Source organism: Coenobita brevimanus, chromosome 115 (assembly GCF_032717465.1).
Source record: "Coenobita brevimanus isolate Jiangsu-jjx chromosome 115, ASM3271746v2, whole genome shotgun sequence".
Taxonomy (NCBI): domain Eukaryota; kingdom Metazoa; phylum Arthropoda; class Malacostraca; order Decapoda; family Coenobitidae; genus Coenobita; species Coenobita brevimanus.
The window spans coordinates 4,439,240-4,456,538 of NC_137068.1; the positions used below are offsets into that span (position 1 = coordinate 4,439,240).

Genomic DNA, 17,299 nt, shown 5'->3' on the forward strand with positions numbered 1-17,299 from the left:
AACTATCGGCTTTAATGGGCCTGGCTTTTCACCACATTTTGTCCATTACATTGAGGGTCTACTGTACTGTACTGCTAGTGCTTAACTCTTCATTGTAGGGGCTTTGATCTCGGCAGCGGTACCGAAAAGCACTTAATAAAAAATAAACCCCAGATTGCTAGGAAGTCCATGACATCAATACCGGTATTTTTTCTGTCATGGCAAAGAATTGCTTGGGTTTTTTTGTATCTTTACAATACCTTATTGAGAATCAACACTGAATCAAATGGCTTTAAAACTCATGGGCTTAAAGTGCACAAACTTCACGCCTCATTTTCTTTTATTTTGTGTTGTTTGCCCTTGCTTTTCTGTTCATCATCCCAAATTTTCATGTCATGTTTGTGTATTTTAATAGGATATAGTAAGCATTTGCTTTTCTGTCTCTAAGCCAAAATATAACCAACTTTTTCTTGAATTTGTGGATATTTTTGACATTCACCGTTCCTAAACTGGTAGATCTTACTAGTGCCTTCTTTCATAAATGTCATTTTTTAGAGCACTTAACTTACCTCAACGTTATGACAGTACCGTACATGCTCCTCTTTACTAATGTAAAACAGCTGTCCAATGAGTACCTGCCGGTACTTAAATAAGTAGCCAGATATTATATATATATATATATATATATATACAATACTACAGTCTTTGGAATGTTGTACTGGATACATATCTTGCTGCATAGTTTGTTTTGATGGGTAATTAAAAGATTTGGTTCCTAAACAAATCTTATCTTTAAGGCATTCCAGTTAAGTTAGGGGAACAATTTTTAAGCTAATTTAGAGTAATTTTATTTGTATCAGATAGATCCAGGATTCTGGGGGCTTCAATGTTGAGTGAATGGAAGCGTGGCCCATTGGATTGGACAAACTTGGGCTGTCTGGACATTACTACTCTATACCCCTGCACTAGCGTGGGAAAGGAGGTCTGGATGATGATGATTCAGATTTATGTACAGCAATCCCTTGATTATCCGGATGTCCATCATCCAGATGCTGTGATCTGGCTGTTCGAAACCACTATTCATACATTTTTCCATTTTATCCGGACAAAATGCTTGTGTCTGGGTGGAAATTATTGCCTAGTGGGGGGGGGGGGAAAAACCCATCCACATCACTGCTGGGTTTGGCCCAGCAGTGGCAATTGCTTGTCTGTGGTTGATGGGTCTGCTTGACCATGGTAATAGCTTGGTTTTACTTTATAGATCTGCTTGACCAGATAGAGTAGTGTAAAACACCAGGCATAAGTGTTGTATGATGAACTGTAGTGGCCTTTCACAATGGCTTTCAAAGTTAGGGTATGTACAAAGAGGGGCCAGGGGAGAAGTCCATTATCCAGACAGATCCACGATCCAGACATGCCTTTGGCTCTATTATGTTTGATAATTGAGGGATTACTACATAGTAGGGCACCAGGTTTTGCTGCATCCTGTTGGCAAAATGCACTTTTGTGGCAGCCATCAAATATTCCCATGCTTGAGCATTCGCGACAAAAAAACACATTTTGTGCCTCCCAGCACCAAAGCTTTCGAATTCTTGCCTCGGCGACGCCAGTACCAACTCTCAGTTCCTGCCTGTTCCCCATACATGTCTGGTGTGTCCGCAGGTTGAGTGTTACACTCTCGCAACCTTGATTAGTAATTGATGGAAATATGTCCTCTTGTGCTTCAAGTGGAGCCAGAGGTGGACTGGGTGATGGTGGTAATGGTGTAAGAAGGCATGAACCTGGAACAGCAGGCAGTAAAAGGGAGGCTAACTGACTACCACCACAGGGGGGTGAAAAAACACAAGTACAGTATGATGACGAGTTAGGAAATAAGATCATGACGGAAATGGGGAAAGGTGCTTGTAACTCTGAAGTATGCAAAATGTATAATGTGCCAGAGTCGACTGTGGATAGTATGAGAAAACAACTGAGTGAACTTAAAGCCAGTCAGTATTTGGATGTCCTGAACTTCAATCTGCCAAATTAAATGTATTTTTCCTAAAGTTATATTGGTCCAGTGGTCCAAAAAAAATGTATGGTAATTTCATTGTGCAATTTATATTTATACCAAATCCTATTTCTTGTCGAAATTTGCTGGGTGGTAGCTCCATGACTACCACCCTGGAAATTTTGACAAAAAATAGAATTTGGTATAAATATTACGAATATAAATTGCACAATGAAATTATACATTTTTTCTTGATCACTGGACCAATATATCTTAAAGAAAAATACATTTAAATTAGCAGATCGGTACAGGACATTTGAATATTAACTGCCACTCTAGCCCTTGCGAAGTATTTTGAACCAGGCACCAGGGATAGATGAGTGAAAACAGTGACCAAGTACAGCTTAATTATGCTAGTGGCTGAACATTGTTACAGTGGTTGAATAGGAGGACCCGGGAAGGCGTTAGTGTGTCAGGGCCCCAAATTCAAGACCAGGCCTGTTTATTTTTATGTTGCAATTGCAAAGAAATATAACATTGCATCACCCCAATAGTTCACTGCTTCACGGGGTTGGTTACAGAGGTTCAAAGGCAGGTTAATAGCAACATTTTCAGGCAACTTAAGGACATATTTAAGTAGGCCATACACAAGGGGGGTGAGTTTTGTTTAAGGCCTGGTCCCTATTAGCTTATTCCTATGAGGTCAGTGCCCCAACTTTGGCGGCACTTTTCACAGTCCCTATTAGGCGTGAAGCTTGGTGCCCTACTGTAGATTTATTTTGTCAAGTTGAGGGAAGCTAAATATCGTTATTTAGAAAACTTGTTGGTTGGATCTGGTTTGAGACTGAATCTGAAGGCTTTATTTTTACATCACCTCCAAGCCAGTGTTCTGAAAACTCAGTAAGAATAGCAGAGATTTTGGAGACATGATCCTTGCACTTCTTTTGTCCCCATTTGTTAGCAACACCAACTTTCAGAGTGTGTGTCTGACCATGTCAGAACCAAAAATTCTTCTTTAGAATTAAAGATTATTGAATCACTAGGTCTGTATACACAGATTTATTCAATGTTATTCAGAGGTAGGCATATTTAGAAAATGACAGGGCATTACAGAAAGATGAAGGTCAGTGGGTTAGGTTTGATGGGTGAGAAAAGCATGTACAGTAGTCTGGTCTCATTCTGTGAGTCACCACTACACGTTTCTCTAGGTTGAAGAGTGTAGTTTAGACTTGTGTGCTTATCCCTTTTAGTGTTCTTGCCTGTACTTGTACTTGGTCATACTAGTACAACTCTGTTTCAACACTAGATTAAACAGACTAACCATTAACACTGGGTTAAGAAGACTAGCCAAAACTGTATACAGTACGGTATATAACTGCAAAATTCTGTGACCAAAACTGGCTGTAGATTTCTTCAAAATCTAAATGACAATATGTCACTGGTGAAAATCAGCCAAGAAATGTGGGCATCTGACTGTTCCTTCAAATAACGTTTTGCCAGGGAAGAGGGGTTAGGAAATTCCCAAGCCCTCTGTTAATTTAATAGATATTATTAACCCGATAGCTGCTATGTACATCATATGAAGAATAGCATGCGACTGCTGTGTACGGTACATCATATGATCAAGCTCTTAAAAAAAAAAAAAAAAAAAAAAAAAAAAAAAAAAAAGTCCATAAATAGCGTACCACGGCCAAACTAAGGTAAATAATGAACTCATATATGATTTTCCTATTCTTTTTCTTGCACTTTTTCATTTATAAGAGCAAAAATTATTTTTGAGGGGAAAAAAAAAAATCCCGTTTTTTTGTCATCATTCATTCATTGCCAGACGCCATGTATCCCAAACGGGGTGGTCAAGGGCTTAGAGTTAATTGTTTTACAGGGAGGGGCACTAATCCTTCACCAACCCCACTTGACACGTAGGGATGCCAACAGCACCTGGTGTTCCCAGGCGGTCACCCATCCAAGTACTAACCAGACCCAACGTTGCTTAACTTCGCTGATCGGATGGGAAGCGGTGTACTTGCATGGGGGAATCGACCACGAAACCTAATTCCGCAGTTAACGGGTTAACAGAGGGAGTAAGTGTATGGTCCTTTTCATTGGACGTGCTGTTATTTAAGGTATTTTTTTTCCCCCCTTGCTTTCTGAATCCTACCTGTGGGGGAGGGGGAAGGTTGGGTGGTGATAGGTTTTTACTGTTTTCATAGTAATAATTAGATACCTTTCCCTGAAAAGAAAATGTATGGATGGGAAATGGGAATAGATTTAGGCCTTGCCCAGGGTTTTGTCAGGGCTGTTTTTGATCTTTTCTTTATCCATATAAGTATATTTTGAGAGCAAAATTCTCATGTAAATACAGTAAAACCTAACTATAACGCACTAATTGGGGCCCAAGCCTTTCTGCAAAAAGTGAAATTCCAATAAAAGGGACATCTGGACTTCCTCCTGCTAACCCCGACTTTTTCCGATGTATAAGACATGTGGAGAGTGAGAGTGAGAGACTGATGAGGAGAGTGTGTGTGAGTGAGGTGGAGGGGGGGAAAGGGAGGGGGAGGCCAAAGATGAGATGGATATATCAGACATGTGGAACAGGATGGAGAGTGAGTGAGAGACTGACAAGGAGAGTGTATGTGAGTGAGGTGGAGGGGGGAAGAGGGAGGGGGAGGCCAAGGATGAGATGGAGGGATGGAGTGGAGGGGTATATGAGAGAGGGGGGTGTGAGCTGGGAGCAGGGCAGTGAAATGGTGAGGGACAGGGGGACATGGGGGCGATTTGTTTGTACGGGATTAAGACATCTGGGATTACATTGATGAGACATTAGTCTGGATTGCACCAACGGTTTTTAAATTTTTCGCTACCACTGCAGTACTGTACTGTATTATACTGTACATTCGCCACAGTAATCAAATGGTATAATAGACATAATACTATACTGTACACTGATAAACATGTCTTTTATTTACCTTATTTTGGTTAACATAGCTGAAGTGGTCAGGCAGTCCGGACCGCTTCTGGTTTTATCGGACTCTTTCCTATATATAAGAATTTAGTCTGGTCGCTCTTCAGTTCAGATAAAAGCGGATTCCTGTCTTCTGAAGTCCGATATATGGAGGTTTTACTGTAATGGACAAATTGACGCGAGTTAGCATTGTGTTGGTGGGGGAATTCATTGAGGGAGTAGGAGTTCAAGAGATTGCATCAATAGCTTGTCTTTGACTGAATTGAGTGGTGGTGAAACTTAAGAATCTGCAAATACGGTATTGTATTTCTATCAAGAACAAAGCGATGGCTCAATCAGTCGAGAGGTGGCCTGCGGTCCTACAGGACCCAGGTTCAAAACCCTGCTGGGGCAGGGAACAGTTTAAGGATTTGAATGTCATGTAAAGCAGCCTTTACCAATCTAGCAGAAGACCTGCCGACATGTCGTAAAAATGCCCTAGCTTGTATTCAATATGGACGGTGGGTGTTAGCGCTGAAGTGGTGACATGTAGAGGTGTATGATACGTAGGAGGACTACTGGGCCCTGGGAGCAGACTGTGAAGCCTATGCCTGGAGTCGAGCACATTAAAAAAAAATAATACTGAAATAAATAAACAATTGATTTTATATCTAACGTTTTTTTTTTTTTTTTTTTTTTTTTTAATGCTTTGCAGTGTTCATGCAATACTTACCTATGATTTTGAAGCATATGAACTAAAATTTTGTTATAGGCGTTTTCTGTGAATTGAGTGGTTACGTAACTTCACCATATTAAATAGTGGTCTCCAGTAGTGTTGTTAATTTTGTACCCCCTCCACAATATGTCTACCCCCGATGTATATATGTCCCCCCCCAATGCATACATGCCCCCACTAATCTTGCTAGGTCAGCACCCTTTCCCACGCCTGAAGACGGCGTTATTGCATCAGTTCTTAGCAGACAGCCGACACGGGCAGACTGTTTTACTGTGAGCTTGTAATAAACTCCTTATCTAGCTGTTTGTACATGGAGTTTCTATCACCAAAGTATTGCAAGTTACAATTTATATTGTTAGGGTATTATAAAGGAGAACAAAAATAGAAGTTCGGTTGTCTCTGACCTGTTGGTTAGTCATCCTTTTTTCTTTTACCTTGCTAATAAGTGATATAAGTATGCTGTATACACACACCACAAAAATTGCATTACCAGAGAGAGTTGTGTACATGCACATATGGTACAGTATGTTTTTGTCTTAATGTGAAGAGGATCCAAGTTGGGCTAAAACTATCAAATCTTCACAAAAAATAACATTCCCATAATTTTTCCCTATGCATTATACTGTTGTGATGAGCTGTATGACAGTGACATGAAATGACAACCTATCGCATGATGATTTATCATATGAGGCCGGTATAACATTGCTTCAGTGGGGTTAGGAAAGGTGACCATGACCTTGAAACCTTTATTTATGTTAAAAAAGAAAAAAAAAATACACCACACTCTGCATAAGGGGTAGCATTTTTGCCAGGCACAATATCCAAGTCTGACTTAATAGATACAGTACAGTACAGTGCAGTGCATTCTTGTGTAACAATTATTTTTTCAGTTTCAGCCAGTGCCTCATCAGCGACCACAAGCGCCGCATTCTGGGCAATACCACGCACCCCCAATGCCGCAACCACACCCCCAGCCTCCTTACCAGGGGCTACCCTACCATCAAACGCAGGGAGGCAAGCACGATGGCACCTCAACCCCCGTGTACCGTCAGCCTCAGGGAGGTGAGTTATCATCACAGGTTTAGAAGGTTTATCATTTACTTGATTCTCCCAAGTTTTGGTAGGTCAAGATAATGCAAATGAGGTTGTAGAGGAGTTATGATGATGGTAGAGTGCTGGTGGAGAAGGGAAGGTGAGTGGATGGGCAGAGCATTTTAATGAGTTGTTTGAAAATAGAAAACAAAAGCAATGGTGGTATAAGCATATAAGCAGTTGGGGAATGCTTGGGAGAAGGTAGATTTGAAGGAAGGAAGGATCAGCTTGATGGAACTTGTGAGGCATAGGGGAGAATCATATAGGGAAAACACCAGGTTTTGATTGAGTGTGAGGAGAAATGTTAAAGTATGGAGGGGGGGGGGTAATCTAGAAGCAGTGCAAATTGGCCTTGGAGGAAGGTGGAATGCTACAGGACTGGAAGTCAGGTTAAATAGCTCCTTTGAACAAAGGGGAAGGAGAAAGAAAGATTAGTCTATGGCAGTTGTAAGGGTATTTGCTTTCTCAGCGTGGTAGAAAAGATGGCAAGATACTTGTCAACATTTACATTTAGGAAGAAAACTGGGAAGCTGGTTGGAGAGGAGCATGGGGGGATTTAGGAAGAGAAGAGGATGTTTAGGTCCTTTATTCACCTAAGATACATATTGGAAGAGTATTTAGAGAGAGGAAAGTTGTTTGTGGCCTTCAAGGTTCAGGATATACCGTATATTGTTAACAAGGAATTTGGCAGGTGCTGGCAATTTGTAGAAGGATAATTGTAAACTGTGTACAGTATACATGACGGTGTAAGGACAACAGTGCACATAGAAAATTTACAGAAGTCTTTTATTTGAAAGAGGGACTGAAATTGGAATGTGTTGCTATGTTCATGGTTGTTTAATGTACTTTGGAGGGAGCCTTCATTGTAAGTTTATTCAATGTACATACAATGAATGGATGAGAAACAGGGGCGTAAAAGAAGTTGAGAGGCGGAAGAGAGCGTTATATGTTGAAAGAAAGAGAGAGATGAAAAGATTAGTAAGAGAGAGTAAGAAGAGAGTGGATGAGGAATTTGGAAGGAATTTGAGTGTAAAGTGGAGGGACTGTAAGAAAATGTTCCGGAAAGAGGTGAAGAGAGTAAGACAGGGTGGAAGTGAGGCTAGCAGGGGAATGAAAGATAAAAATGGTAGATTACTAGTGGAGAAGGGAGAAAAAGTGAGCAGGTGGAGAGAACACTTTAAGGAATTGTTGAACATACAGGATGGAAGTAATGCGAGTATAAGTGGCTGGGGAATGGCTGGGAGGAGGAGGGAGGTGAGAAGACAGGAAGAAATCAGTAGGATAGAAGTTGTGGAAGCAATGAAGAAAGTTAAATTGGGGAAAGCCCCAGGAATTGATGGAATGTGTGGTGAAATGCTGAAGCATGGGGGAGAGATAGTAGTAGAATGGATGTGGAAGATGTGCAGATTGGCCTGGGAGGAAGGTAGAGTCCCTTGTACAAAGGAAAAGGGGAAAAAGAAGTGTGTGGTAATCATAGGGGCATTTGTCTTCTTAGTATAATAGGAAATATGTATGGTGGGATACTTATTGACAGAGTTAGAGAAAGAACAGAGGAATTAGTTGGAGAAGAACTGGGAGGCTTTAGGAAGGGAAGAGGTTGTGTAGATCAGATATTCATTCTTAGATCTTTAGTGGAAAAGTTTCTAGAGAAGGGAAAGAAGTTGTATGCGGCTTTCATGGATTTGGAGAAAGCATATGACAGGGTGGATAGACAAGGATTGTGGAAAGTATTAAGAATATATGGAGTAGATGGGAAGTTGTTGAATGCTGTGAAGAGTATGTATGATGGTGCTAAGGCTGCAGTGCATGTGGATGGTGAACTAAGTGAATTTTTCTCTTTGAAGGTTGGGTTGAAACAGGGATGTGTCATGTCTCTATGGTTATTCAATCTGTACATGAATGGGGTAATAAAAGAGGTACAAGGTAGGGTAGTGGATGTTGGAGTGGCTCTGGTGAGAGAGGATAGTGTTTCGAAACTCCCTGTACTGTTGTTTGCAGATGATAGTATGTTGTTGAGTGAAGACGAAGGGGAGCTGCAAGGCTTGGTGGATGAGTTTGGGAGAGTGTGTAAGAAATGGAATCTGAAGGTGAATGTAGGGAAGAGTAAAGTGATGGTCTTTGAGAGAGGTCAAGTCAGTGAATGTACAGCGAGGTTGGATGGTGAGGAATTGGAAAATGTGAGTACGTTTATGTACTTGGGTAGTGTGATGAGTAAGGATGGAGGTTTGGAGGGTGAAGTGCTTGAAAGGGTACAGCAGGGAAGAAAGGTTGCTGGTTCTTTGAAAGTAGTGATAAGAAACAGGGAAGTGAGCATGGAAGTGAAAAAGTTACTACATGACAGTATTGTGATACCAACTCTAACGGATGGAAATGAAGCTTGGACGTTGTTGGAAGGACACAAGTCAAGAGTGAGAGCAGTGGAAATGAGTTAAGAGGAGCCTGTGGAGTCACATGGAGAGACAGGCTGATGAATGAGGATATAAAGGAGCGTTGTGGTGTGGATGTGGATGTAATAGGAAGCGTTATGAGGAACACACTGAGGTGGTTTGGCCATGTGGAGAGGATGGAGGGTGAAAGACTGACGAAGAGAGTGTATGTGAGTGAGGTGGAGGGGGCAAGAGGGAGGGGGAGGCCGTGGAGGGATGGAGTGGAGAGTTATATGAGAGAGGGGGTGTGTGAGTTGGGAGGAAGGCAGTGAAATGGCGGGGGACAGGGCGACTTGGAGGCGATTTGTTTGTGGCCACCCCAAACGGGATTGAGGCATCTGGCAATAGGTAGATAGATAGATCTACATTTATATGCATTTACAGTCTCAAGTTTACAGTAATCTCTTTCAAAATGTCTGCAAATGCACTCACTACCATAGTCTGTCATGCTTATGTCATTCTTTGTGCTCACTTTCACTTGTTTACCATTAGCCTTTTTGTTCATCATCATCATCATTTAACCCTGTGTTGCCCCATGAGAAGCGTAGGAACCCGGGGCTAGGCAAATTGGTCCTGACATTTAAGATGAGAGTGACCAGCCTCACTCATCCCAAGTGGCTTTATGTGGGCAGTGAACCTAAACCACCCCTTGGATAAAATCCTACACAGGTTCAGTCTGATTGTAGCACCTTAATTACCTACTAAACCACCAGACACCATAATTTGGTTATATGGTTACCATCCAGCATAGTAAATGGTTTCCTTGTGTACAGACCATTTGGCTTGTCACTTAGTATAGTCACCTGTAGACAGAAGGTAGAGGAAAGAATGAAGGAAAGAAAGGAAGGAAGAAAGGAAAGGGCAGTCACCCAAGAGCAGCACTAGATCGAGTGAGTGGATAGTGAGTGCCCCCACCTAACTTTGTTAATTTATTTAACATTCTTTTATTTACACTTCATTATTACCGGGATGGGAATTTTTTTTTTTACATTGGCTATGGGCTTGGCTGTCCTGAAATAAATCGTCATTGAGCCAGTGTTGTGGTATACTGTACACCCATTAAAGTTCAGGGCCTGTGTTAGTGATTCATAGACGGGTTAAGAATTCTTAAAGTTGATAATTTTATAATTTTACTCATAATTCTGGGTATCTTGTCTAAGTACAGTTCACAAATTTTTAGTCCCCAAAATTACACTTGGTAGACTAAGCATTTGGTACAACTCACGGAGTGTCATAACATGCCTTAAGAACTTTTAGCGTACCAAGATGGCTGAACAACAACAACCCCCAGTGTGCCATGTGAATACTTGTTGCCAGAGATTTAGCTCCAGCCCCACCTCCAGCACATAACATGTCTCCCAAATAAAAAAACTCTTCCACACACTCATGAGACCCACCAGAAAGTTCAATCTTTTCATGCCTGGCAATCTTCGCCTGCTCTTCCCGACACACCACACACAAAATTAGCATTATCTCTCAGTCTGCCTCTAATACCATTACATCTCTTATGCACCCACTCATCACAAACACTGCACAAGATGGAATAGCTTCCCATGCCCTTGTGACAAATTGCACATGGCCACTCCTATATCAGGAGATACAGGAATGGGGTTAGTCATTGACCTGATCAATATGGTTATATATGAGTGTGTTGTCCAGATAATTGGCTGAAGAGTGTAATTGTAAATGTGTACAAGGGGTTGGGTGATGCTCTGGAAAGAGGAAGTTATAGAGGTATAAAGTTTTTAGAGCAGATAATGAAGGTAATGGAGAGAGTTCTAGAAGGTTTTGGTTAGAGAAAGAGTAAATATTGATGAGATGCAGTTTGGGTTTATGCCAGGCAGAGAGACCACTGGCACCACTGGTGCCATATTCATTGTTTAACAGCTTCAGGAAAAATATATAGGAAAGAGAAGGGAACTGTACTTTTTTGAGAAGGCCTTTGACCGCCACCAACCCTAGATAACATCACATCAGTTTTATCTGCATTAACTCTTAAGCCTTTTTGCCCCATACCATCTCTCTACTTTCCAAATCTTTCCTCTGCCTCCCTTTCATTCTCTGCAATCAACACCAAGCCATCAGCATACATCTCCCATGGGAGTCCATTTCTGAAGTCACAGGGCTTCAAGTGCCATGATAAACAACAAGGGACTCAAAACTGACCCCTGATCCACACCAACATTCACGGAAAACTCATCACTCAAATCTCCATTCACTCTTACTTAGGTCCAAGCACCCACATACGTGGCCACAACGACCCAAACCAGCTACTCCTTGATCCCAAGCTCTCATTGCCCACTTCACCACCTCCCAAGGGACTCTGTCAGAGGCCTTCTCCAAATCATCAGAAACAAAGAAACAAAGTACAGTTCTCTTTTCTTTCCTATATATTTTTCCTGAAGCTGTTGAACAATGAATAAGGCTCAGTAGTCCCCCTGCCTGGCATAAAACCAAACTGCATCTCATCAATATTCATTCTTTCTCTAATCATACCTTCTAGAGCTCTCTCCAGTACCTTCCATTTCTGATCTAAAAGCTTTATACCTCTATAATTTTCTCTTTCCAGGGCATCACCCTTCGCCTTGTATAGTATAGCAGAGTACAGTTACTAACATTCATTCACTGACCTTATTGGTTTAATTTATATCTGTTTCATGTAATGTAATTCTTAAATGCAAATAAAACTTGTCTTTCTTTTTCAGTGTTTTACCCACCACCACCACAGCCCACAATTAAGTCATCAATGAATCAAGCGCCGCAGAGGGAACGAAAGCTACTGGCAATTGTAGATCCAAACACTGGGAAGAACATCCTTGATGACATGAATAATGAAAAGCCAGATAAAACTCCAACTCCACCTCAGTCATCAGAGTCTAGTGCAAGGAACACACCTGCTCCTGTGAGTTTGATGGGTACATTCATAATATTTGCACAGCAGTTTTTTTTTTTTTTTTTTTTTTTTTTTTTTTTTAAATAAGCCATATTCTTTTTCAGACATTTTCACATGCAGTACACCCTTAATTTATGTGGGCCCAGTTTGCAACAAATATGTATTGTGTGGGAAAATAAACCCTGACAAGACCCAGTAAATATGGAATGAACCAGAGGTCTGCCCCCATCTGCAACCTCCACCCCAAAGTTCCACTGGGATGCCATGTAGATGCATGTTCACCCACCAGCAATAAACAAAACCTTGTGTTTTAGTGTTTTGCTTAAACGAATGGCCATAATTCAACACTGCCAAAATTATGGGACCGGAAATGGTTTGTTTACATTGTCAGCTGACCATGCACACACACACACACTGGATATCAGGTCAGTCCATACATACATTGTGGAATTAATTTCCATATATTTCTCTTATGGTAAGGGGGTTCTTAGTGCAATAAATATAGTATGTTATGTAAATTTTGGTGTCTGCTCCAAGTATTGCTCAGGGCTGTGCACTGATATTAAATTATCTAAGTGGAACTGTCAGATTAGTCAAGTTTGAAATGCAATAATAAAGTTTCCAGTAGTTGCCTTGAATAATATGTTAATAATCAGTTTCTTAGTATTGTTGATTGAAGACAAGCAAATGGTGAATGAAGTAGAGTGCATTATAATGGAATTTTAAAGTCATTCTGGTTAGTATTGTTGTCTAGAATACCTGAACAGTATCTGATTGACTGGTTGATGGTCAGATTTCATTAAGTAAACGTTGTCTTTAGGTTTTAAAATATTGGTTGAATTTCAGTGTGATGCTTGTAATTCTTCTACACTCTGGTAATGTCATTCTGATTTAACCCCAAAGCAGTGTGCAACATATTACCTCTGCTTGGTCATGGTATCGGCAGTCTCCTAGATGTGACTAGTCTGTCCATCATAAAAATTTTATGGCATTAACCAGTGGTGGGCTTCAGACCTTAGTTGAAGCACATTGATTACCTGCATGGGCCAAGCTGCAAGCCTCATTTACGGTATAGTTTACACTGGTTACAAAACAGACTCAGCAGGGGTAAACTACCTAACAAAGAATCAACCCATCAGGGGTTCCTTTAGTTGAATAGTCTGGTGATTGTCAGTGAATTTCTGAAGCATCACAGCAATCATTGTTGCAGTGTCTCGCATGAGCTCTGCTGGGATGAAGCTCTCTTTGTTCAGAATAAGAAAGGAATGATTTGTGTCCATACCTACTTCATCTATTTGTATTCTTTCACTTGTTCTGCCATGTGTGTGTCCATACCATGCTGTCTTACATGTCGCTTATGGAAGTTGAATTTTGGAGTCGACCAAAAATAGGTATGAAACTTCAATAGGTAAACCGACAAGGACCATGTCTGAACTGGGAACATGGGCAGATTACGAGCGAGTGTGAGAAGCAAGCAAATGTAGCAAAGTGATGTTTACGTTCTGCTGAGAAATGAACAGCCCACCTGTGATGGTTTTCAGAGGTTAATAACTTTTCTGCTATGTGGGATAGAGATTCTTTCAGCAAGTAGGAGATACATTCAATAAATTTTGTCTTTTGCTATATATTTACTCATGAGACCAAAGACACCCCTCGGAATCCCAGCTGTCCAATGGAATGTGAAGAGGACTTCAATTGACATGCTCCACCATGAAATCAGTTTAAAAAATATTTCGGCTCAAGTATTTTTTTTTTTTATTGTTGAAGTGCCTCACCAGAAATGTTCAAAGTTTGCACCAAGATGAAATTATGATGGTAGGTGTACGTATGAACGTTCACTTGCTTGTCACGCACGGAAAGTACGCTTTACTGGTTATTATTTGCAGGCCAAACAGCTTGAATTAGATGGTGATGACCATCTTCCACTCAATTGATTTGGTGCTTCCTACTACTTCTTAGGTGACTTTATACTGAGTAACAGGCCAAGTGATTTCCTGTTGGCAGGAAACCACAGCACTGGGTGATAGCCACATAACATGAAAACAGCTGATATGGCACCAACTGTGGTGCTGCAGTTAACTGGATAGAGAGATGCAGTTATGATGTCCATTCAGGAACCAAACTTCCACACAATTTCCTGTGCCAAGCTGTGGCAAGGTGCTGTTCACTGCAAGGGAACATAAGTTTGCTGCACAGGATAGTGCTGTATAGGGATTTCTTGTATGGTTGATGGACCTGCGCAGCCAGACTGGGGATACCATAATACTGGTACTGCTGCTACCAGTTAATCTTGTTACCAATCTTATGCCAGTTTGAATTATCAGAGGTTATTATGGAGGGTGAAAGGAGGCTTGGTAATCTAAGAAGGTGGATAGGTATGGTAAATGAGGGTATGAGAAAGAGGTATGGAAGCTGTTGAGGGGAACTGACAAACGGTCAAGCTGGCTGGAAGAATTTCGTGCCCCCTATTAGTATTGTTATTGTTACAGTAAAATACTGAATCCGCGAAGTGGTTTTGGGCCACAACCTTGTTATTGTTATTACCTGTATTAGTATCATTGTTATAAATAAATTCTGTACAATCGGATACGTTTATGTGAAGCTACAGAACATGGTGAATGTTTTTGGCGTATCTGATAGAACCAGGATTCCGGGGGCTTGAATGATGAGTGAATGGAAGTGTGGCCCATTGGACTGGGCAGATTTGGGCTGTCTGGACATTGCAACTCCTCACTTTGCCCTAGGGTGGGAAAGGAGATCTGGATGATGATGAATAAATACTATCTTTATCCTTGTAGATTGATAGTGGAGAAGGATGAAAGAGTGAGTGGATGGAGAGAACTCTTTACCTCCCTAGTACCCGTTAGGAGGTCTGAAACCCTCATGCGGGTACCAGTATATTTTGGCCAAAAATGAATTTCTGAAAATTGTAAATCCAGTCTTACAAAATAGTTGGGCATGCTACAAATAGTAAACAAATACATAGGCTTACACACTTGATTGAGGAAGGAGGGCTGAGTGTATTAGGAGGAGGGTGGAGGTGAGAAGGGAGGAAGAGATCAGTAGAAGGAAGTAGTGGATGCAATGAAGACTGTCAAACTGGGGAAAACCCCCAAGAGTTGATGGAGTGAGGGGTGAAATGATGAAGCATGGAGGAGAGAGTAGTAGAATGGATATGGAAGCTCTGCAGATTGGCCTGGGGGGATGGTAGAGTCCCGCAGGATTGGAAGTTAGGTATAATTATTCCATTGTACGAAGGAAAAAGGGAAAAAGAAGTGTGTGATAATAATCGTAGGGGCATTTGTCTTCTTAGTGTAATAAGCAAAGTATATGATGGGATCTTGAATTTGGCTCTCTTTTGTATTTTGTTTTTCTCTTGGAAGGAACAATGATTATGGGTTCGCGGCCTTTAGTTCCTTCTTCCTCGCATTAAAAAAAAAAGTAAATAAATAAATAAAATATTGACAGAGTTAGGGAAATAACTGAGGAATTAGTTGGAGATGAACAGAGAGGTTTTAGGAAGGGACAAGGTTGTGTAGATCAGATATTCATCCTTAGGCCGTCAGTGGAAAACTTTCAAGAGAAGGGAAATAAGTTTTATTTGACTTTCATTGATAGATGGAGAAAGCATATGACAGGGTGGATAGACAAGGAACGTGGAAGATATTAAGACTATATGGAGTAAATGGGAAGTAGTTGAATGCCGTGAACAGTATGTATGAGGGTACCAAGGCTGCAGTGTGTGTGGATAGCGAACTGAGATCCCCCCCCCCCCCCCCCTTCTGAATGTTGGATTGAAACTAATGTGTCATGTCTCCGAGATTGTTCAGTCTGTATATGGATGGGGTTATAAAAGAGATACAAGGTAGAACAGTGGATGTTGAAGCAGTCCTAATGAGAGGGGTTGGCATTTAGAAACTTCCAGTACTGTTTATTGTTGCTGATACTGTATTGTTAAGTGAAGACGAAAGGGAATTGCAAGGCTTGGTGAATGAGTTTTGGAGAGTAAGAAACTGAATCTAAAGGTGAATGTAGGGAGGAGAAAAGTTATGGCCTTTGAGAGAAATGTAGCCACTGAATGTACAGTGAGGCTGGATGAAGAGGAAATGGAAAATGTGTGAGTTTAAGTGGGGAGGCAGTGGCTGAATCGGTAGAGAGGTGGCCTGCAGTCCTAATGGACCCAAGATCGAATCCCAGCTGGAGCAGGGAACAGTTTAAGGATTTGAATTTCCTAAAAGCAGACTTTCCTGATCTGCAAGATGACTGCCGACATGTTGTAAAAATACCCCCGCTAATACCAATACACCAGTCCTGTATGAGACAGCTCTAGCATGTATTCAGTATGGATGGTGGGTGTTAGTGCCGAAGTGGTGACATGTGGAGGTGTAGGAGGACTACTGGGCCTTGGGATAGGTCAATGACGCTGAGAAATAGGCCCTGAAGCCTTTGCCGAGAGTCGGATATGTAAAAAAAAAAAAAACTTGGGTAGTGTGATGAGTAAGGAAGAAAGTTCAGAGGGTGAAGTGCATGAAAGGGTACAACAGGGAAGAAAGGTTGCTGGTTCTTTGAAAGAAGTGATTAGGAACAGGGAAGTGACAAAGTCACTGCATGACAGTATTGTGGTACTAACCCTAACGTATCGAAGTGAAGCTGGACCATGTCGGAAGGACACAAGTCAAGAGCGAGAGCAGTGGAAATGAGTTATTTGATTGGGGCACGTGGAGTCACATGGAGAGGCAGACTGGCAAATGAGGAAGTAAAGGAGCATTGTGGTGTAGTTGTGGATGTGATAGAAAACATTAGGAGAAATACTTAGATGTAGTTTTGCCATGTGGAGAGATGGAGAGCAAGACACTAATGAGGAATGTGTATGTGAGTGTTGGGGAGGGGGACAAGGATAATATAGAGGGATGGAGTGGAGTGGTATATGAGTGGGGGGGTAGCAGTGAAATGGCCTGGAGAGGTAGATGTGAGCTGGGTGGAGGGCAGTGAAATGGTGGGGAGAGGTATATGAGAGGGGGGTGTGAACAGTGACGTGGCAGAGGACAGGGTAACCTGGAGGCGATTTGTTTGTTGCTACCTCTTACGGGATTAAGGCATCTGGCAATAGGTCTTACAGTTTAAGCTGGACGCTTCCTGGAGCTGCCTAGCTCTGGATAACCAGCCTTGTGCAATTATGCTCTTGTAATTGATAAATACATAAACTCATATAAAAACATTTTGCAGGAAACTGGTTTGAAGA

At 41.4% G+C, this 17,299-nt stretch overlaps 1 protein-coding gene and 1 pseudogene across 3 annotated transcripts in view; one reads left to right on the forward strand and one right to left on the reverse strand.

The window, feature by feature from the left end:
* The window catches only part of LOC145418541 (eukaryotic translation initiation factor 4 gamma 3-like), a 536,301-nt gene that overhangs the window by 396,811 nt on the left and 122,191 nt on the right, over window positions 1–17,299 (forward strand). For all 3 annotated transcript variants that reach the window (XM_080286907.1, XM_080286908.1, XM_080286909.1), the window contains 2 exons: window positions 6,537–6,708; window positions 11,870–12,066. In XM_080286907.1, the coding sequence (XP_080143033.1) occupies window positions 6,537–6,708; window positions 11,870–12,066 (369 nt within the window). The remainder of the gene's footprint in view (window positions 1–6,536; window positions 6,709–11,869; window positions 12,067–17,299) is intronic.
* LOC145418668 (5S ribosomal RNA) lies at window positions 3,896–4,016 on the reverse strand (annotated as a pseudogene).